Genomic DNA, 22,411 nt, shown 5'->3' with positions numbered 1-22,411 from the left:
ACAAATGTGGGATCTACCAATGTAGCATTTGTCTAGGCCTCTGGATTATTAAATCAATGACATTACCATGATACCACCATCAGGAAAAGAACAGATTCAAGAGTGATACCAGGGACAAGAAAAGTTAAGTTGTAAACAGTTTGTATTGACCAGGTCGACAAACCTGTGAGTACAGACAATTAATTGGTGTCATAATTCAGTACTCTTGATAAACCGGGACGTTCAACCTTAATGTTAGAGGTAGGTTTTCAGAGGTATGAGAAAACATTCCCTTGTACAACAGTGTGCATACGGAACTGATTCCACTACCACCACCCCCTCCGCAAGAGGCTGTGTTGTAAGGTCAATTGAATGTTTCAATATTGAGATCAGTAAGAATTTTGTTCAGCAAGAATATTAAGGGTAACAGCACAAACATAGGGAGTTGAGTTTATGATATAGATCAACCATAATGTTAATGATTGGTGGAATAGGCTTGATGAGTTATCTACCTTACCCTTTTTCCTATACACTCTAAAAGTATTAACAAAAATTGGCCAAAATATGCAACATGGCATAAGGACAACCAATGATATTTGGATTGGAAGAGTTAGTTTTGGGTCAATTATTGATCTGCATCTCTAAAGGTTTAACATCACTTGAAGATTAGATAAAGAGAAAAAAAAACCTAGTATTTGGTAAATACAAAATACTTCTGTTTTATATTCAGCAATTCAAACAGTTTAAATCGAACCCATGTAAATTTTGTACCTGAAACAGTTTATTGCCATTTTGAACATGGAGAAAAAACTGCATTACCTGCAAAACAACCAACTTCTAATATTTCTGTTCTACATCTGCTCAAAATCAACCATGCTGAACCAGAACTCCCTGACAGCATAGTAAGTGTATTCACATTAGTGACTAGCTGACTGATTTATGTCAGGTTTGGTCTCTCTAGTATGTGATAAGGTGAAACTGCTAAAATTGGGGAGAGGAAAGTTTGAGTTGTCACTCCTGCTTGATGTCCTGTGATTCCTTCTCAAAGTTCAATACACCGTAAACACACACTATCATTTGTCATTCATGAATAATAGCCACTTGGTTTAATTGCTGAAGGACAATAATAGCTCTGAGATTACAGGTAGAAGAGAAAAAGAAATTACCTACATTAAATAATACTTATTGTAAGATCCTTCTCACTAACTTTTATGGGCTTTGGGGAAAGCACGTTACATCTGATGTAACAGGAAATGCATACTTTTTTCCTCTAGCATTTCCTCTAACCTGCAAAACAGGTTTGAAGCCAATGATAAAGATTAAATAGTTTATTCAAACTACTTTCCAGAACATTCTTGAAAATATGTAGTCATTTTCAAAATAAACAAAGTCTGCATTGTTTTATTCAACTCCAGAACCACTCATTGAATAATGCTGACATTTTTTGTTTCGTTTTTTTAGATTTGTTGCAACCAGGATATGCGTCAACCTCATTGATCTATTTCACCTTAATTTTGTATGTACAGATGTGGTTTGAATATCTGAACCAGAATCAGAGTGACTACCTCACAAATCTTAAGAATTTATATATAATCAAAATATAACAGTGGAAACAAAATGTTATCTTTTGAGTTTAATTACAGAGGTAAGGTTTCAGTATCAGACCATCATTTAAGTTTAATTATTTTAAAAGTTTCTTCATTCATTGACTACCTGCTACCTAAGACAGCATTAAAGTCTTCCTGAGCTACCATAAAATTTCATGGAAAAATACCCAAAGGTGCTTTGTAAGAGCTATATCAGAGAAAAAGAAACAAGGGGTGGAACTTTGTATGGTTGTCTGGAACTTTTAGAGAAGGAGACAAAAATTCATATTCCAAACAATGGGTTAATATTTCACTATTATGTTCTCAGAAGCTTTCTGGTATGTTGGTTTTCCTACCCTTCATGGTCATCTACCTGTTTTGCAATCGTTCATATTTTGTGAATGTTCATAAACATCCCAGGCTGCTGGAATTATCTTAATGGGATAATCTTGTTTGCCAAAATGAAAAACATATGTGTTCATAAACCTGACTCTTCCTCTCAGCTCCAGTGGGTACAAACGTTTTTCACTTGGTTGTCTCCTTCATAATCAAGCCAGTTCTTTGATCAAACACTTACAGACATGTGTCTCTATGCTAATCAGTACATGAGACATCCAAGTCACACAGACACAAGGAGAATGTGCAAATTCCACACAGTCACCCAAAGCTAGAATTGAACCTGGGACCCTGGTGCTGTGAGGCAGCAGTAGCTAGCCACTGTGCTGAAGGTGATAAGCAGAGTTTGATTGATTCTCCTAGGGTGAAGAGAATGAATGGTGTCCAGGGGGCTTTTAAATGAGGTGCCTGGATATTGGAGATCGGAAACTGGTGAGCTTGATGAGCTCCTGCCCATAAAATGTGGTATTCACTTGTGCAATGTATGTGAAGGATGTAATCATGGGAAGCCATGTCCCATTTGAAAAGTGGAAGTGTCCCATGCTTTTACACCTACCTCCACACTTCATCTCAAAAAGATTCTGCCCAAAAATACTAAGGAGATACTAGGGAGTGTGACTGAAAAATGGAGTCAAAGAAATAGATTTCAAGGAGGGTCTTAAGGAGAGGAAGGTGAAGAGGGAGAGAGAATTGCAGAGTGTAGAGTCTAGCCTGCTAAAAGCACAGCTGTCAATGACTGGGATAAAGGGATTGGGGAATTCATAGATAGAACTGGAGAAAGGTAAAATCTCAGGAGGCTGTAATGCTAGAGGAGGGGGTCTGTGAGGTGCTTTAAATATGAGAATGAGTGTTTAAATTTAAGGTATTGAGAGACTGGAAATTAATTATCTAGTGGGCACAGAAATGATATGTGTGAACAGGGCTTGTGCAGTAATGGATCTTGGTTAAGTTGGTCTCTCTCTCTCTCTTCCCTGCTTGAGGAGGAGGTGTTGAGAAAGAGGAGTCTCGAGCTCAGATTGGAACCTTGAGTAGATAGATGTGGCTTGGACAAATAAATTAGATTAGATTCCCACAGTATGGAAACAGGCTATTTGGCCCAACAAGTCCACAGAGTCCATGACCCTCCAAACAGTAGCACACCCAAACCCATTCCACTACCCTATATTAACCCAGACTGATGCACCTAACACTCTGGGCAATTTAGCATGACTAATTCACCTGGCCTGCACATCTCTGGATTGTGGGACAAAACCAGAGCACCTAGAGGAAACCCATGCAGAACGTGCAAACTCCACACAGACAGTTATCCAAAGTGGGAATTGAACCCAGGTCTCTAGCACTATGTAGTAGCAGTGCTAACCACTGAGCCACCATGCTCCCCTATTGGGGAAGCCAGGCATGTATTGGCTCAGTTTTAGGTAAAAAAAAAACCAAGTAGAACTTCACATGATGAGAGTTGAATCATTGTAAATGCCAACAAATAATCAACTAGTTGAGTCCTACAGTTTCATTGGGGGAAACTTATTAAACAGCAGACCGAGGGAAATTGAAAAGAAAAATAGGGAGATAATGTTTCAGTTATACAAGGTACTGGTGAGATCACATTTAGAGTACTATGTACACTATTGATCACCTTATTTAAGAATATAAATGCATTGGAAGCAGTTCATAGATGGTTTCCCAGATTAATATCTGGAATGGGTGGGTTATGAAGAAAGCTGGATAGGTCAGGTTTGTATCCATTGGACTTTACTAGAGATGACTTGATTTAAAGATATATGAACCTGAGAGATCTTGACAGGGTGAATTAGAAAGGAGTTTTCCTCTTATGGGAGAATCTAAAACTAGGAGTCACTGGTTACAATTAAGAAGTTGTCAATATAAAGTTGGGGTGAGGTGAAAAATCTTGTTCACAGAGCATTGTGTGTGCTATGAGTCTTCAGACTCTCTCCCTGAAAAGGCAGAGAAAGTGGAGTCTTTGAATATTTTAAGGTAGTGGTGAATAGACTCTTGTTAAGCTTGCAAGTGAAAGTTTATTGGGGATAAACAGGAAGGTAGATTTGTGATTACAATCAGATCAGCCATGACCTTAATAAATGGTGATGCAGTCTCAAGTGGCTGAATGCCCTCACCTGCTCCTTGTGCCTATGTTGTTGGACAAGGCTCGATTGAGATTAGAATACAGTTCAGGGTAATAGGACAAGATGGTGGCCAGCACTTGTTATTGGACTGTTACTATATGTCCTAATTTATTCTGTGACTGTTACTTTGAGAGGATGATGTAATTGTTTTCCCTTTTCACTGCAATTATTCATTATCTCGCGACCCAAAACAAACCTCTCCGTCTTAGGTTGAGCCAGACTATTCAAACCTCAGCCTCAGGTTCAGCTGTGAGCTACGTTTCCAAACCCACATCCGTTACATTACAAAGAGTCTATACTTCCACCTGCACACATGACCTACTTTAAACCCTACTTTAGACCAATCATTTTCCGTGGAAATCTTGATAAGTACCTTTATCACTCACAGCTTCAACTATTATTAATGATCTTGTTGTGGACCACCCCAACCATAAACTTAAAGACATTCTCTCACATACACTAAGAACTGCATCACCAGACTTGACCATTAGCCACATTGGCTCTTGGCTTCCACCCTCCACCAACACCCCCACACTAAGCAGCAAATGGAAATTGACATTCTTGTCTGTATCTCTTGCCTTTGTAATCAGCTCAAGTCCCAAACAAACTGTGGCCATCCCCATCACCACCACGGCCAATTCATCTCCCTCCACAACATGCCTATCTTCTTATATCTTACAGTCCATCTTCCCTCTCTTTGCCTTACTATTGTATATAATATCTTCAAAGATAATTGTGCAACCTCTGGAATTCACTCCCCAGACCTCCCTTTTTGTCACTTCTCTCCTTTAAGAACCTCCTTGAAATCTTTCTTTATCTAATGAAAGCTTAATCGGTGTCATTAATTCAGTGTTCATTCTTCTTGGTCTCTGAAGTCTATGGACAGTCTTCGGTTTTGAAGTTATCATACAGGTGGGAGTTCTTGTTTTTACTATTCAGTCGCCCAGCTTAGCTTAGGTGCTATCATTTGACACAGTTACGTCTTCTGTTATTCCATAACTACTTTAACTAATTCATTCACTAACTATACTGTGTCTGCCAATTGTTATAATCTGGCAAATTAGTATTTACACTCCCTATTTACAACAATATTTACATTCTGGCAGAGGAAAACGGCACAAGTTATTCCAAAGAATTCAAAATCAGACAAAGGACATATCACTGGGGCAAGAAAGGGATTTTAGGAGCTATATCTAAAGCCTTGGCCAAAGACCTAGATTTTAACGAGGTCATAGGGTCATAGAGATGTACAGCATGGAAACTGACTATTCGGTCCAACCTGTCCATGCCGACCAGATCCAACCCAATCTAGTCCCACCTGCCAGCACCTGGCCCATATCCCTCCTAACCCTTCCTATCATATATCCATCCAGATGCCTTTTAAATGTTGCAATTTTACTAGCCTCCACCACTTCCACTGGCAGCTCATTTTAAAGAGGGCAAGGAATTAGAAAGAAATCCGGATATAGGTCAGGAATCTCTGGATTTTGAACCTGCGTGACTGAATTCACGGCTACCAACAATGGGTTTAAAGGAATGAAGGAATTGTAAGAGACCTGAGGTGAAGGAACAAAAAGCTTATAGAGGATTGTTGGGCTGTAGGAGCAATTGGAAGGAGGAGACCATGTAGGAACTTGAATATTGGAAAAAGAATTTTAAAGGAGGTAATGGACAGGAGTCAGTGAAAAAGATGAAATGGGGGGGAGGAAGGCATTTAGTGGAGTAATGACAGAGGTACATTTAGATAGGCTTCAGTCTTTCAACGTTTAATTGCACAAAACTGACAGTCTTACAGGACTGACAAGCAAACTGACAACACAGTGTGGTGAGATTCGGTGAGGGAATCACTTACATACACGATTCCTGTCACTCTCCCTGATATGTCACAGTAATTCTGATTCCTGATGAAGGGCTTTTGCCCGAAACGTCGACTTTCCTGCTCCTTGGATGCTGCCTGACCTGCAGTGCTTTTCCAGCACCACTCTAATCTAGACTCTGGTTTCCAGCATCTGCAGTCCTTGTTTTTACCACAGTAACTCTACAGCCTGTTATTGATCCATCTCACTTCTTCCTGTTATGTCCCAGTTACTCTTTAATCTATTACTAATCCCTTCACTTTTCCTTGTTATTTCCCAGTAACTCTAAATTCTACTTCCGATCCCTGTCACTCTCCCTGTTACTTCCAGTAACTCTCCATTGCTGATCCTTTTCACTCCTCCCTATTATTTCCCAGGAACTCCAAATGCTATTAATTACCACTCTCACTTCTCCCTGTTATTTCCCAGTTGCTATAATCAGACCATTCGCGCACACGTCATCTCGAACGTCAATTCTTCCATTTTAGACCATGTGTTTCCCATTGGCTGAGACGCTCTGTGTCGTCACAATCCCTTATCGTCCAATGGCACGAGCGAATCCACGTTTCTCTTTCACCATTGGTTAGGGGCTTGCGCCCACCAATTCGGATTGGATGAGTGTGTCATCCATCAGCCACTGGTGTTGGGCTACGACACGTTCCATTGTGGGGCATGGCCCTTTAAATGAGAGCGGCAGCGCCGTAGAGGGACCAGACTCGCCTAGAGTCATCCGAGCGAGTATTTTTACAGTAGATACACTGGGAGCGCCCGGAGTGCAGCGAGCTACTCGCACTGTCTCCAGGGCGTTTTGCAGAATTGCACTTTTTGAACCTCCGTGTCTTTGTTGCCCTTTTATTTTTGTTTCGCTAATAAAGCCGCCTTGTCTGGCGCTGGTTCCTCGTCGAGCTCCTTTTGTAGCTTTCAGCCGGATTGGTTATGACGATGGAGATCGCGGCTGCTGTGGGTTTTGTCAGCAGACTCCTGCGCAACACGGGTTTAGTGAGCCCGGGCCAGCTACAAATCTTCAACCACTCGCTACAGGACGCCTTGGCAGGTGAGTGAGGGGCAGATAGACATGGGGTGGCTAGTATGAGTAAGGAAACTCCAGTGCAGTTTATCTGAGAGGGGAAAAGCAAAAAAAAACTGAAAGGTCTTTGATCGAAACAATGAAAGAAACAACTTGGAAACTGCCCCCCCCCCCCCGAAAATATCACAGGATACCCCTCCCGTGTAACTTCAGAGCGAGTCGTAGCAAACCTTCGCTCTCGCTGCCGATTTTAAGCTTCTGCGGGAACCTGAACGCTTCATATTATCTTGTACTTTCTCTCAGCTCGGGCTCCGCAAAAGGAAACTCTCCGTTGAGCGAGTCGAGTTGTGTATGTGTGACACGCAGATTTTTATTTTTAAATCTTCACCCGAAGTGAATCAAACTGTTTACTTATGGAGCGATGAACCTTTTTTTTTCGTCTCGAAAAATTTGGCCACTGTGCTTTTTTAGAATTTTTTTTAAACACTCGAAAATACGCATTTTAAAGAAACCAGTGGCCCGCTTTTAAGAACAAATCTAAAGCAGCAGTTCATTGTAACTAATTTGACCCAACAACGTTGATGTTTCTCTGGACTGAACATTGAGTAATTTTAAATCCCCAAGATTAAGGGTGAATTAGTGTACTGAGAACTGTTTTTTGACTTTGTTTGAATATTACTGCAAACTTACTAATTTTTTGGGCATCCATCTTTTTTTTCCCTTTTTTTTTCAGAGCACTACAAACATCATTGGTTTCCAGACAAACCGTGCAAAGGCTCGGGTTACCGGTGTATCCGAATAAACCATAAAATGGACCCCTTGATCGGAAAAGCTGCCAACAGAATAGGGCTCAGCAGCCAGCAATTGTTCAAACTCCTTCCCAGCGAGCTGACTCTGTGGGTCGACCCCTATGAGGTTTCTTACCGCATAGGTGAAGATGGGTCCATTTGTGTCCTGTATGAAGCGCCGCCGGCCAATAACCTGGGGATGTTGACCTGTAAAAACGAGTTGATGATGGGCAGAACCAGCCCTTCCAAAAACTACTGGATGGCAGTTTCAAGCTGAAAGGCACTTTAATGCAACTGAGCAATATATACCATAAGTGGAGTTTTCTTAAAAATGTGGCTTTTATTAAAAATTACTTGGCCCTGGTTTTTATTTTTAAAAATCGACCTGCCTAAACAAGTATGTTAAGGTATAATTAGTTATCTGGATGGGGAGTTTCCAAAGGAACATCAAGTGGTGTGATCCTCTGATGAAACTGTTACAAACCTGGCATAGTTTCATGAGTGGGTGGTACAGAGTAAGTAACTAAAACTACTTTAGCTGAGTAAACTTAATATTCTGATTTGAGGATAGGATGTTACTGACTCTCTCACATGGTTGATGCCTAATCAAAACTTTTTATATTCTGAAACTCTAACGTTGAGCGTTGGAAACAATTAATAAAGCACTGAAAATGAAGAACACTTTAAAGATTTCTGACTTAAAAGGATTACAACCATTATGTATTTTAAGACAAAAGTAAGCTGTTTTGAATCTTAAACTTTTTTAAACTTCAACATGGCTGTTTTTATAAGTCTGTATAACATTGTCTGCTGTCCCCTCAAAGCAGAATATGCAGTCAGACCTTTTTTTAAAAAAAATCCTAGCTTTTTGACTTGTAACTCAGTATTGACCTACAGTGAAATACATTTTACATATCTCATTTTAAGGGACACTGCCTTTTGGTCTAAGCTGTGAACTGATTCCTGTAGGTTTATTGTAAAACTGATTTTGTGTAACTCTGGAAAGCCTCTTTTCAAATGAGAACTTGAGGGAAAAATCACTTTTGGTAGCATATTGTGCAGATCTGGATAGTATGTCTGTACATATTTTTTTGACAGTCTGTAAGCTATGTGAATCTGAACTGTGTACATTTTTCTTAAATATTGTACAGCTGTATTGAAGAAATTGTACAGTTTTCTATAAGTTTTAATTAAAGCATACTTTTCAATGGAAAGTAATCTCCAGTTTTATTAAGGGTGAAAACAAGTGTACTAATGAAGTCTCTCCATTTATGGAAATGATATAGATGTTTAGGGACATTCCAGTTTGAGTGCAAAACTTTCATCCTTTCAGTAGTGAAGACCTCTGTTTTGTAGCACGCAAATACCAAACTTTCAGTGCTACATAGAGACTTGTCAATAACTTGCGGAACTTGAGCAAAATATAGTGGACCTGGCACTAGTCCATCTACACTCTACACTGCCTTTTTGCTGGTTTTGTATCGCAGTTTGCATAATTTCATGCTGACCTTGAGCTGTTTCTTATGACCCCATCTAATCTTGGCTGCCTTCCATCATTTCTCTGCAAATCTCATCCTTGAGGCAATAACCTGCCCCACACAGTTCCTGTTTTAAGCAACGCAAACAAATTGATGGAAGAACGCCACAAGTCTGGCAGCAGCTATGGAGAGAAATCTGCTAACGTTTTGGGTTAAGTGACCATCTCTCGAACTTGTCCCTAGTTTGAGCAGTCGAAATGACTGTGTTGCAAAGGGACTCTGGGTAGGCATACCTTTTAATACTTTTTGTCTCTGCCTCATTTGAGATTCTATTGACCCTACTCTTTTTTTTTGACAATCCTTTTGGGTTTCAGATGTAACTACCTTTTATCTTAAGTGCCTTAGACTTCCTGTGAAGCACCTTTTTTTTTTTTGGTACCTTTACCTTGCAGTGTTTTAGATCATAAATGTTTTTATGAAGCTGTCCTACTGGCTGTAAAGCACTTCAAAAGCATCTTCAAAATTTCTAACCTTCTGTTTGCTACTTCCTTCTGTTTTTTTTTAAACTTAAGTATTGTTGAAGGTTGTATACATATGCAAGATGTCTTACGCAGCATCAGCCAGAGTGTGTGTGTGTGTGTGTGTGTGTGTACGTACCAAGGGTCAGTGAGGCAAGTATTAGCAAACCGCCAACAATGTCACCCAAAGGAGGTAAGAACTAGCCGTGCAGGAGGTTGATCGGATGAAGCAAACGTTGACCAAATATAACAATTGTGCTAAAAAACTTAATGTGGGAATGAAATATTCTTTAGCTTAAAACACATTTTCCATAAACTAATATGAAACAAAGTGGGAGTGATGATTTACTGCTCCTCAAGCTGCTTTTACTTAACATCAGGAGCAAAGAACAGACTATTGACCTATGACAGAATTTAAGTAGAGGCTTTCCACACTAGATCTGAATTTGTCCACTAAACTAGTGACCACCATGAAGGGAATCAATGCTTGCTTCCATTTTAAGATTTGAATGGGTGTGATACAAGTGGGATCATAACATGGATAAAAGATGGAGTAATTAATAGCAAGATAAAGTGCCTGATATGAGATTGGCAAGAAACCAGTTTAAGTATGTTCAGAGTGACCAACATGTGCAATGCATTTCTGGGTAGAGTTAGAGATGCAAAAGCCTGTTTCACATTTCCTCAATGGCTAAAATGAAAGGTGTATCAGTGTCAGTCATCAGTGTTTTGAGTTCTAATTTCCTGATGGCTTACTGAATAAATGAACATTGTGTAGTGAAAGTAAAAAAGTGGATCAAAAGTATGATTTTTCTGGGGCTAGGATGATAGGTTTTGTTCATTGGTGTCAAGGGGTGGAAGGGGGAGAAAAGCAATCACTGTAATTTCCCTAGACTACTGCTAGAAATGGGGAAGCATTGACTAAAGGTGAATTTCTCAGTGGTTGTCACAGACTCCATAGTCAATTGATAGTTACTAGATTTTTAAAAATCAGATGTTATATATCTCACTGGACTATTAGATTTGGAACTTGAACCCAAATCTAATAGGCCAGTGGCAGGGACACTACCACTGCAGTCTAGACATCGATGAGTTGGCAATATAGATAAGGTAAGAGATAAAAACCTAATTACAGTTAAACCTTCGTTTTATAATTAAATATTGAGTAACACAAACATTTCTGCCACTTCCTACTAAAAAGGACATCTTGTTTGCACTTCCTAATTTTTCTCTTGAGTATAAGGGTGTTTTGTTCAATATGTAATAAAGTGTTGGCAAGTGTTCTAAAGCAGAAAGAATCAAAATATTCCTGAAGCTGACTCCGTCTGATGTGCATTGTTCAACAATATTCAGCAGAGAGAAATCCAAAGTTCCAACCTTGGCTAATTTTCCACACCTTGCATAGGATGTTGAAAACAATTGTTAACAATACCATCTTCATGACTGAGGTGGAACAGGAATTAGTCAACCCCCATCAATAAACAATAACAGTCAATAATGTTTAGTTACAACCTTGTGGTCCAGTGAGTGCAGAGGAAGTGGAGCATAAGTGTAAATTTGTTCTGAAGCTAAGTAATTTCCTTCCATTTTTATAAAAATGTATAGCTATTAATTACAACTTGAACCTAAAACAAATAGAAGTATTGGCTTACTCGTTCAGAAGTCATGAATTTTTAATCAATTGAAATTTTAGTCTTCATAGGGGGAGCAAAATATTGACAGTAGAGGAAATATATTGAGATGGTCAGAAAATAAGCTCAATTACGTAGAATGTAAATTAAATTGAAGGTTATACGAAAAGTTGAAGGCTGCTCCAATAATGACATGGAATGAATGCTCGGCTTATTAAGATTAATTAATTTTTCATCAATTGTGCAAATTTTAAATAATTCACCAACACCACAATAGAATGTAGTATTAACATATAAGCACTACCGCTGTTAGGCAGTAGTGTGGGGAAATAGAAGATATTAAATAGAATGTAGTATTTAATGCAAAATTGAAAATTTTGTTTTGTCAAAAGTTTCAATTCTGGTCAAACCCATTGTGATTATAAAGACCGTCACAATCTCAAACCTTTGCTCAAATATTTTATCATTTTGGTGTTTAAACATGTGGAGAATGCAAATTTTAAGATTTTTGCTGTTTTCTGACTGGCTATATATTTCAGTTTTTATAACATTGTGCAAAGATGTTAATGTGATCATGCAATAGATTGGTTAAATATCAACTCAGTTGGATACATTTAGATTTTTATTCTCTGCTTATTCCAGTAAGCATATGCCATGTCAACTAAATGCCAAGTAAAAACATGACAGTTATTGTCTCACAATGATTTACCTGGAAATGGACATTTTGAAATAATAATTTTAAGTAAAATTTTTAAAAAGTTTGACATCATAGTGCTCAAAAAGCTTTTTCTCACTTTTTTTGTGATTGACAATTTTTTCTTTAACATGATTTGGAAACTCCCTATCTGTGGGCTACCTTAAACAGTAACCAGGAAAATGGTAAACAGCTAGGATCTAGAAGCATGTTAAGCTCAGAATATCTGCCTTTACCAACACCATAGCATACAGGATTTAAAGAGATACTATACATGCATCGCTGTCTGGAGAGTATGGCACATCCACTAAAAACAATTGGATGGCATGGTGGCTCAGTGGTTAGCACTGTCACCTTATAGCACAAGGGTCCCGGGTTCAATTCTAGCCTCGGACGATTGGCTGTGTGGAGTTTGCACATTCTCCCTGTGTTTGTGTGGGTTTGCTCTGGTTTCCTGCCATAGTCCAAAGATGTGCGGGTTAGGTGAATTGGCTATGCTAAATTGCCCATAGATTACAGGGATGTTTTGGCTAGGTTGATTAGTCATAGACAAATATAGAGTAATAGGATAGGGGACTGGGTCTGGGTGGGATGCTCTTCAGAGGGTCGGTGTGGACTTGTTTCCACATTGTAGGAACTGTATTCTATGAAACAGAAGCGACTGGCTGGCCCTGCCTAGCTTGTGATTGTTGAATTGCACACTCAACATTAATGTGTAGCTCCCTCCTCCTTTAAGTTGTTTATTTTTAATCTGATTGTTTCCTTCTTGTCTCAGACAGCGATATCCCTTTAGTGCATTTCTCTTGTTATTTAAGTTGGGTGATGGATTGGATGGGCTCCTGTCTAGAATGCAGTGACCTAATTGCAGTATCAGGAAAAAACAGAGTTTTAACCAGTGTGTTTAACAGACAGATATTACTTTCTTTAATCTAACACCACATTGGTGGAACTACATTTTCTCTGGCTGACAATACCATTGGGTTCTTCAACTGTGTAGGTGTTCACACCGTGGAGTGAAATGAATGTGGACATTTTGATGTAGACATCAAAACTGTGCAACTCCCACAGGCTGCATGTACAAATGCGTGGGTTTCTTTAAAGCACGTCAACAAAATCATGAATAATGTTCAAATGAAGAATTATGTTTGTTTTTTCTCTACCCATAATAAACCTGTGGTGACAAACCTGTAACAACAGCAGAATAGTTTATTCTTACTCTCTTTTTTCCAACGTGAATGGCTGTAAAAATTTAGTGTTGTGCCATTAATGATTGGGTGTTTTTATTCAAGATACTACCTACTTGAGACTTAGTATACATTTTACAATGCCTGTGAGTTTAGAAAATTGTAGGAAAATTGTAAGAATTACTAGGAGATGTAGATCATTCAGCCCTTCAAGCCTGCATCGATATTCAATATAATTGTGGCTGATCTATCTCTTTGTGCAAACTATTGGGGCTCAACCATTGTAGGAGTGACATATAGACACCTTAATTTCTCTAACTTTGTGACAATTGAAAGATACTTTTGCAATGCAGACATACATTGATGTTTTATGTTATCCCTTTAATTTCCTAGTTTAAATTAAGAAATACTTTTAATGTTAACTATTTTTATTTTTCTACTTATTCTGTGAAGTAATGCATAACTTTTGGACTCTGTTTCTCTTACTCTTTTGAAACTAAGTTTTTTTTGTACCTTGTTACCTTGGTACCTAAGATGGTGCCTTGTGAGGTGACATTACACAGTTTTCACTGTACTTGATACACAGGACAATGAAATCTATATCAAGATTGGTTCCTAACATGAGAGAGTCAGTCTATGATATAAAAGCTGAGTAAATTGGGCCTAAATTCTCTAGAATTTAGAAGAATGAAAAATGATCTAATTGAACCAATCAGGATTCTGGACGGGTGGGTAGAAACTGCTGTGTTCTTTCCTCTAATTGGAGAAGCGAGAACATAGCAGCACATTCTTAGGACGAAGGGTTAGTTATTTACAACTAAGATGAAGTGAAATTTCTTCAGAGTGCTGTGAATTCTTGGAATCGACCATCCCAAAGAGTGTCAGATAGTTTGACATTGGTATGTTCAAGGATGATTGTGAGATTTTTTTTATCTCTCAGGGAATAAATAGATTAGGGGAGTGGGCAGTTGAGGTAAAGGATCAGCTGTGATCATAATGAATGGGAAAGAAGGGTCCAGGGCCAAAAGGTCTGTTGCTACTTCTGATATTTCTGGTGCTGTGTTACATCATGGGGTAAACCCTCCTGCTTAATTTAAACCAGCAACACAGAAAAGATTTATCCAATGCAGTAATCTGAAAATTTGAGAGGCCAAGAACTATTTAAAGTAAAAATTAACAACATTTCTTAAAGTATAGCAGAGTATAATTAACTAACAATTATTTCTAACTCCTTCTTCTAACCTGTCTTTTATCTTCCCTTCTATAATGCTAGTCTGATAAAAACCTTGATTAAGATTTACCAAAGTTCAACTTTTCAAAACCAGCCAGATGTCAAATTTTCTCGTTATGTCTTCCCTTATCTTTTTTTCTTCTTAGGGATTTCTGCTTCATAAGTTACTGATCGATAAACAGACCTTTAAGAGAGCTATTTTTCCGGACAGTCTGCAGATGCTGGTGGCTTGGCAGTTCTCCTCCCAACTGTTCAATTTTCCCCGGTTGTAGACCCCCAAAACATCGGACTGTGTCATTGTCTTTTAAGATTGTCAATATATTAAATTCAAATTTTATTCGAGTTTGGTTTTTTTGGGGTATAATTTAAACTGATTGGCCTAATTCAAATTTGTTTTGTCATCTCCAGGCAACCAGCTAATCAAGTTGTTTTATCTTGTTCAGAACACTTGTTGCCTGTGCCAGGTTGTTCTGCTAGCTTTTAATTCTCTTGAAGGTATAGTACACCCACATCTTCATAACAGTTGTTAATGTCTCCTGGGATTACTGGAAAGAAACATACTGGAGTTCCTTCCCTGAAATGCTACTTAATCAACCTCATTGAACTATGGGCTGAATGTCATCAAAAATTGGTCAAGTGTCTCCAACAAGTCTAGTGAGTTTTCTCACACTGTCTTCCCAAACGTGCTTCATGATCTCTGCACCGTGTCCCTATGGTATCCCTTTGTCATATTTTCCCACTCGCCACAGGCAGAGGTATTGCCCACTGACTAGACTTCCTAGTTTTCCTGATGCTGCCCTGCCTTGCTTCTGTCAATTGCACCATAAGTGTCAGACTGAGGGAAATGGGCTTTGCTCCTTTGCCAACAGGGAGTGGGAAACCACTGGATGGGGAGGTAAATAATGTCATTGCTCATCAGTGGGGCCCTGAGTTGTAGCTGACTGGTGCCCAAGTTGGAGGGCCAGATGAGCGATGGATGAGCTGGAATCTCTATGGTTACCTCTCTGACTTACACATTGGAATTGTTAGCTTATTACTATCTGATGGTAGAAGAATGGGAAACTGCATATTAATAAGGTGTGCTATTACATGCAAATAGGCATCTCACTGCTCATTATTGAGAATCTCAACTCACTGTTTAGCATGTGTTTGGAAAATGGGCTCTATTACTCTCAACATTGGGAATCTCTTCCTTCTCCTCATGTGATTCTCCCAACATCCTCACCAATGCCCATATCATTCAGGAGTGGGAAGATTCTGCCCTGGGAGTTGATGTGGAGTGAGAAAGTGTTTGCACTTGGGTTTAACTTCCCTACAGCCAACTATTTTGCTGTAGTTCAGTCAGGTCAAAAATTGAACTCTTGATTGTGATATCTGAGATTTACCATCCCTGTTAAATAATTACACAAGCATGAATCACTGCCATTGCCCTCCAATTAGCTTTCTGCTCTTGCCACACTCCCCAAAATGGCTTTCGTCAAAATCACAAATGACCTTTAGTATCACAAAGGGATTTTTTTTTTGTTTACTCCGGGGATATAGGCATCACTGGCTGGGCCAGCATTTATTACCCAGCCAAATTGCCAAGTTGGTAGTGAGTCACCCTCTTGAACCACCACAGTTAGTGTGTTTTAATTCCACCCTGAGCACTGTTAGGAAGAAAGTTTCAGGATATAGACCCAGTGACAGTGAAATCAGGAGGCTAGTGTGTATTGCTTGGAGGGAAAATTGCAGGTTGTGGGGTTACTGTGTACCTACTGTTCTTGTCCATCATGTGGCAGTGTTTGCGGGTATGGAAAATAATCTTGAAGGAGGCTTGGTAAGATTCCCTAATCAAACATGGAAATTAGAAGCCATCCAGCCCTTCAAGCCTGCTCCACCATTCGATATGATCATAGCCAATCCTCTATCTCAATGCCATAGTCCCGATTCCATACCTCTTGAAATATCATACCTCACGATGCCTTAAAAAAGGGTGGCATGGAGGCTCAGTGGTTAGCACTGCTGTCTCACAGTGCCATGGACCCGGGTTCGATTGCAGCCTCGGGTGACTATCTGTATGGTGTTTGCACATTCTCCCCGTGTCTGTGTGGGTTTCTTCTGGGTGCTCTGGTTTCCTCCCACAATCAAATGACATGCAGGTTAGGTGAATTGGCCATGCTAAATTGCTCATTGCATTATGTGCATTAGTCGGGGTAAATGTAGGGAAATGAGTCTGGGCGGGTTACTCTTTGGAGGGTCAGTGTAGACTTGTTGGGCTTTTTGTCATTTACATAAATGATTTGGATGCGAGCATAAGAGGTACAGTTAGTAAGTTTGCAGATGACACCAAAATTGGAGGTGTAGTGGACAGCGAAGAGGGTTACCTGGGCTGAGAAGTGGCAGATGGAGTTTAATTCAGATAAATGTGAGGTGCTGCATTTTGTGAAAGCAAATCTTAGCAGGACTTAATGGTAAGGTCCTAGGGAGTGTTGCTGAACAAAGAGACCTTAGAGTGCAGGTTCATAGCTCCTTGAAAGTGGAGTCGCAGGTAGATAGGATAGTGAAGAAGGCGTTTGGTATGCTTTCCTTTATTGGTCAGAGTATTGAGTACAGGAGTTGGGAGGTCATGTTGCGGCTGTACAGGACATTGGTTAGGCCACTGTTGGAATATTGCATGCAATTCTGATCTCCTTCCTATCAGAAAGATGTTGTGAAACTCGAAAGGGTTCTGAAACAATTTACAAGATTGTTGACAGGGTTGGAGGATTTGAGCTATAGGGAGAGGCTGAACAGGCTGGGGCTGTTTTCACTGGAGCGTCGGAGGCTGAGGGGTGACCTTATAGAGGTTTACAAAATGATGAGGGGCATGGATAGGATAAATAGGCAAAGTCTTTTCCCCAGCGTCGGGGAGTCCAGAACTAGAAGGCATAGGTTTAGGGTGAGAGGGGAAAGATATAAAAGAGACCTAAGGGGCAACGTTTTCACACAGAGGGTGGTAGTGTATGGAATGAGCTACCAGAGGAAGTGGTGGAGGCTGGTACAATTGCAACATTCAAGAAGCATTTGGACGGGTATATGAATAGGAAGGTTTGAAGGGATATGGGCCGGGTGCTGGCAGGTGGGACTAGATTGGGTTGGGATATCTGGTCGGCATGGACAGGTTGGACCGAAGGGTCTGTTTCCATGTTGTATATCTCTATGACTCTACGACTCTATGAAAGGCCTGTTTCCACACTTTAGGGAATCTAATCTAATCTAAAATCTAAAAACATTATCTCTCTTTCTTGAATATATGCAGTGATTTGGCCTCCACAGTCTTCTGTGACAGAATATAGTTTGTAAGTGGTATACAATTCTGCGCTTGTGCATCTGTGATGGAGGGATTCTGTTCAAACAGACTATTGTTTTGATTGGTGTTGAGCTATTTGAGGGCTGTGCATTAAAAATGTACTTATCCAAATAAATGGAGAGCCTTCCATTATTTTCCTGCCTTGAAGATAGTGGACAGAGACTTAAGGTGAAGCTTCCATAACCTGCAATAGCATCTATCTGCTCTTTTAGTCATAGTATCAATAAAACTGGGCCAGTTACCTTTCTAATGAATGGAGACCATATGATATTTACAGTGAAGCGTTCAGTGATGAGCATGTCATTGAATATCAAGGCGAGGTGGTTAAATTCTCTCTTGTTGGGCAAGGTCATTGCCAGACACTTGTGTGGTGGAATGTTACTTGCCAATTCTTTGCTCAACCTGAATGATATCCAATACTTGATGAGCAAAAAAATTCTCCAATTCGCATTTAGAAATCGCAAAGGCATTTTGTTTGCTTCCTATTGCGGATATCCCCTTAGCACTGATTCCATCCAGCTTCCTGGCATTTATTTGAGGCTGAACCACATCAATGTTCTCAATGTTAATATCATATTTCGCCTTGGAATGATCTTAAAGCCACATGTCTGTAATATCATATAAAGTAGCTGTTTGCACTTCTGCAACATTGGCCAACCTCACAACTGCCTCAGTTCATCTGTTGCTGAAACTTGTCTTTATTAACCCTAGACTTCACTCACTCTTGACCCCCTTGGCTGGCTTGCCGCACTGTACCCCTGTAAGCTTGATATAAATCGAAACTCAGCTGTTCCTGTCCTAATTCACACCAAATCCTATTCACTCAACATCACTCTGCTCTGTCATCTACCCTACTAATGGTTAAGCAATGCTTTGACTTTAAAATTCTCAACTTTGTTTTCACATTTTTCCAGTGTCTCGTCTCCCTATCTCTGTCTCGATGTGGAGATGCTGGTGTTGGACTGGGGTGGATAAAGTAAAAACCACACAACACCAGGTTTGAGAGCACTTCTCCTTCAGCAGGTAATCTGATGAAGGAGCAGTGCTCTGAAAGCTAGTACTTTCAATTAAACCTGTTGGACTATAACCTGGTGTTGTGTGATTTTTAACTTGAGCTCTGTCTCGTCCAGCCACATATCTCTTCACGTATGTCTGTCCCATTGAGCATTTTCTTTTTAATTGTTAGCCATTGTTGGCCATTCCTAGGTCCTAAGATCTAGAAAACATTCCCTGCACCTTTTCCCCTCTCTCTTTTTCTTCTTTTAATATACTTCTTACATCTACTTTTAAGTTTTTGATCACCAAGTCTAACATGTTCTTTTGTAGTTCAATGCCATTTTCTGATTTATAATGCTCCTACTAAGTGCCTTGTGATGTTCTATTATTTTAATTCTGCTCTCTAAATGCAAGTTCCTGTTGGATTTGCATGAAATTATGTTTAAGACAATAAAGAGAATGGTGGCTCATATTGTTTTGTAACAGAGGTATAATGGCGGAGTGGTTATGATACTTAATGAATAACCTAAAGGCCTGTACTGCAGTTCTAAGAGCGGGCTTCAAATCTAGCTATGCCAGTTGAAATTTCAGTTTATTAATTAAGTAAATTTGGAATAAAAAGCTAGTAGTGGGTAATGGCAAAATAGTCAAATGGCCATGGCTATCCCGCGTGACTCATGAATGCCCTTAGGAGGAAGTCTGCTGTCTGGTCAGTTGGTGAGTCTGGAGTCACAATAATAATTTTGGCTCTTAACTACCTCCTGAAGATGTTTCTCAAGCTACGCATTGTTAAACGATAAATGGCAATAGCATTGCTATGAATCTGTTGACTCAACTAGGTCTTCTGCCCTGAGGCTTTTTTTTGCCATCTGACAAACACTTAGAGGTTCCATTTAAGGGCTGTCCATCTGGAATTCTCCCTGTGAAAAGGGGATTTGAAACTGAGAGTGTGGCGTGGAAGTTGATCAGATTTTTACAGCATTCCAAGGACTCTCAGGTCCTGTGATATATCTGGATGTCTGTGATTCACATTGACATTGAATGTTTGATATTGCTCACCCACTGGTTGAAAGGGAATGCACCTCCATCGCAAGCTCTCATTCTTTAGACATCCAGTGCTGAGCGAGGGAATGGTCTGACCAGATCTAGACTTCCTCACAGGATTTCCCCTAGGTGTGATCAGCCACAGGTACATTTTAGAGTTGGGCTGGGAGTTAATTATTGTAGCCTCCCTCACTTCTACCATTACATCATCTGAGCAGAGGAGCACACAGTGTCTATTCTATCTCAGAGTATCTGTGACCCATGGGTACTGAAGGAGCTGGAGTATAAACATTATAACTTTTCGTTATTTTGTGATACCATTTTCTATTAGTTGTTCTTCTTTAATTGGGGGCACTTTCATTAGATGCCCCTTCAGAACCCCAGGGATAGATTTTACATGATCAGACACTTCATCTCATCTCCCACTTGAGGAATGGTGATATGTTGGTGACTGACTTTGCGACTTGAGAGTGGAACTTACATCATAACAAGACCGAAGTGAAGAACTACTGACCAATGTGATTGGTTTTGTAGTCACAGTAGCACCAGAAGAGAGAAGTGGCCACTGCTGGGACTGCAGGCATTCACAAGGAAGGTATTTTGGCCTTGAAAGTATGTCCAAGAACTTTGATTGGGGCTAGAATTGGAGACCCCAGAAATAGAAAGAAAGTAATTGGAGAGCAAAACAGAAATTGCTAGAGAAACTTAGCAGGGTTGGCAGCAGGATCCTGAAGGATCACTCAAACTGAGACCTCATCTCTGCTTTCTCCGCACAGGTACTGCCAGACCTGCTGAGTTTGTGGTTTTGTTTCAGGTCTTCAGCATCTGCAGTTTTTGATTTTATTAAAGGAGATGGCGAGTTGGGTTTGGAGGCTGGGAGCAGGTCGAGGAGGTGGGTGGTAAAGTAAGCACAAAAACAGATGGTGTAGGGATACCTCAATGGGCACAGTGCCTCCAAATTCCCTCCAATGGAGATGACACCTCTCCCCACTACCTTCCTGACAGCCCACACTCTCAGTGCTGCTCATCATTCTCTTGCTTTCTCCAGCGAAAATGCAAGATGTGACAGAGGTAGCTTGAGGACCTCAAGTGATAGTTAATAGTCCATCAGGCTGCCTGGCATCTTCCTCAGCCCCAATGTTATACAGGAGAGGGTTGGGAGAGAACAGGCGAGCCACCTGATGTATTTTATGTGCAGCCTCAAGTGGGATGCATAAAATTCCCTGTCAGCATTCCATTTTATTTACGAAGAAAAGGTATTCATTACTCTACACTCAAATGCAACAAAATCCTAACTCATTTATTTGGGAAGGAATCCTCACTTTCATTCAGTTTTATACAGCTGGAGCACATTTACGAAATTTTCTTGCTCCAGAAAGCTTTTTCAAACAAAATGGTCTTTGTCTGCAAAAGTGAAAGAATTTGGGTGTGTGAATCAGGCGGTTTACATTTTTAACCATTGACACCATTTCCTATTAGCTTTTCAAAACTCAACCATCTATGGAAATGTCCTCAGAGACTAATAGCAAAACATTCCTAATTCTAGTCTGACTTTAAACAGTAATCTTATGAAAGCTTGTTCACATCTATTTACCTCTTGAACTGCATTTTTCTCTCTGCTGAGCTGTGCGCTGGTCGCAATCATAATTTCGTACTTTGAACTCAGTCCCATGGGATCTGGGTTGACACTGGCCAATCTCATTTCACATAAGACCAGCTGTCAAAATCTATTTAACTGCTCAGTCAGATTTCTTGCTTTGTTTATACGCTTTGCAAAAGATTCAGAACAGAAGGATCTTAGGGCCCACATCTTGCCTGGGCTGTTAACTGGGCAGGAGGGATATAAATAGCTTTTGCTTTCTGCTTTACTGAGGGAAGATCAGCAAAAGTCTCCACCTCTAATTCGCCAATTCTCTGAGATCTCTGTTCCTCCAATTCTGACTTCTCACAACTCCAATTGTCTTTGCTCCCCCATTGATGCCATTCTTTCAGCTGTCTAGCCCTAAGCTCTGGTACTCCCTCCTTTGACTTCTCTGCATCTCTGTTTCTCCCTATTTCCTCCTTAAATCCATCTCTTTGACCAAGTATTTAATTACCTGTCCTTATATCTACTTCTGTACCTCTGCTGCAAATTGTGTTTGCTTCTGTGAAGCACTTTGGCACCATGTTGAAGGTACTCTATACATGGAAGTTGTCGTTATCACTATTTAATGAGTCTTGTTGGAATGCTTTGTCTCCAAGTGGATGTTGATGGTAATTTAAAAGAAAAAAAATGATACGTTACCTGGTGGAAGTCAATGAGTACACACCTTGAACAGTGTCTGATTATAGATGTATATTTATAGATCATTCTGATGTAATGCTGCAGTCCAGAAACTTGTCTCTTAGTTTAAACAGCTTTTTGTGGTTAGGTGGAGAAGTAGGAAAATGGTGCAAGGAGATTGAGGGTGACATGCCCCTTATCTTTCTGCTACTGTGCTATTTTGCCAGCGGCAGGAAAAATAGCAATTGGACCATTGAAATGGCCAAAG

At 39.9% G+C, this 22,411-nt stretch overlaps 2 protein-coding genes and 1 long non-coding RNA gene across 3 annotated transcripts in view; 2 read left to right on the top strand and 1 right to left on the bottom strand.

The window, feature by feature from the left end:
* Positions 1-6,541, bottom strand: part of LOC148145105 (uncharacterized) — an 89,629-nt gene extending 83,088 nt beyond the window's left edge. The window contains exon 1 of the long non-coding RNA XR_015750906.1: positions 5,955-6,541. This is a non-coding gene — a long non-coding RNA (uncharacterized LOC148145105). The remainder of the gene's footprint in view (positions 1-5,954) is intronic.
* A 136-nt stretch (positions 6,542-6,677) lies between these two features.
* On the top strand, positions 6,678-8,987 carry LOC122563125 (protein BTG2-like). The gene is made up of 2 exons (XM_043716573.2): positions 6,678-7,012; positions 7,719-8,987. Exons 1-2 carry the CDS (start codon positions 6,895-6,897, stop codon positions 8,048-8,050), a joined length of 450 nt encoding a protein of 149 aa, XP_043572508.1. The 5' UTR covers positions 6,678-6,894; the 3' UTR covers positions 8,051-8,987.
* A 144-nt stretch (positions 8,988-9,131) lies between these two features.
* Positions 9,132-22,411, top strand: part of LOC122563122 (lumican) — a 409,094-nt gene continuing 395,814 nt past the window's right edge. Inside the window, 1 exon segment of the mRNA XM_087973534.1 lies at positions 9,132-9,534. The gene's annotated coding sequence lies outside the window, so the exon portion shown is untranslated.

This window comes from Chiloscyllium plagiosum, unplaced genomic scaffold, assembly GCF_037043375.1.
Source record: "Chiloscyllium plagiosum isolate Xiang-an unplaced genomic scaffold, Cpla_swu_hap1 HiC_scaffold_26, whole genome shotgun sequence".
Classification (NCBI taxonomy): domain Eukaryota; kingdom Metazoa; phylum Chordata; class Chondrichthyes; order Orectolobiformes; family Hemiscylliidae; genus Chiloscyllium; species Chiloscyllium plagiosum.
This window is presented reverse-complemented; position numbering and strand designations above follow the sequence as displayed.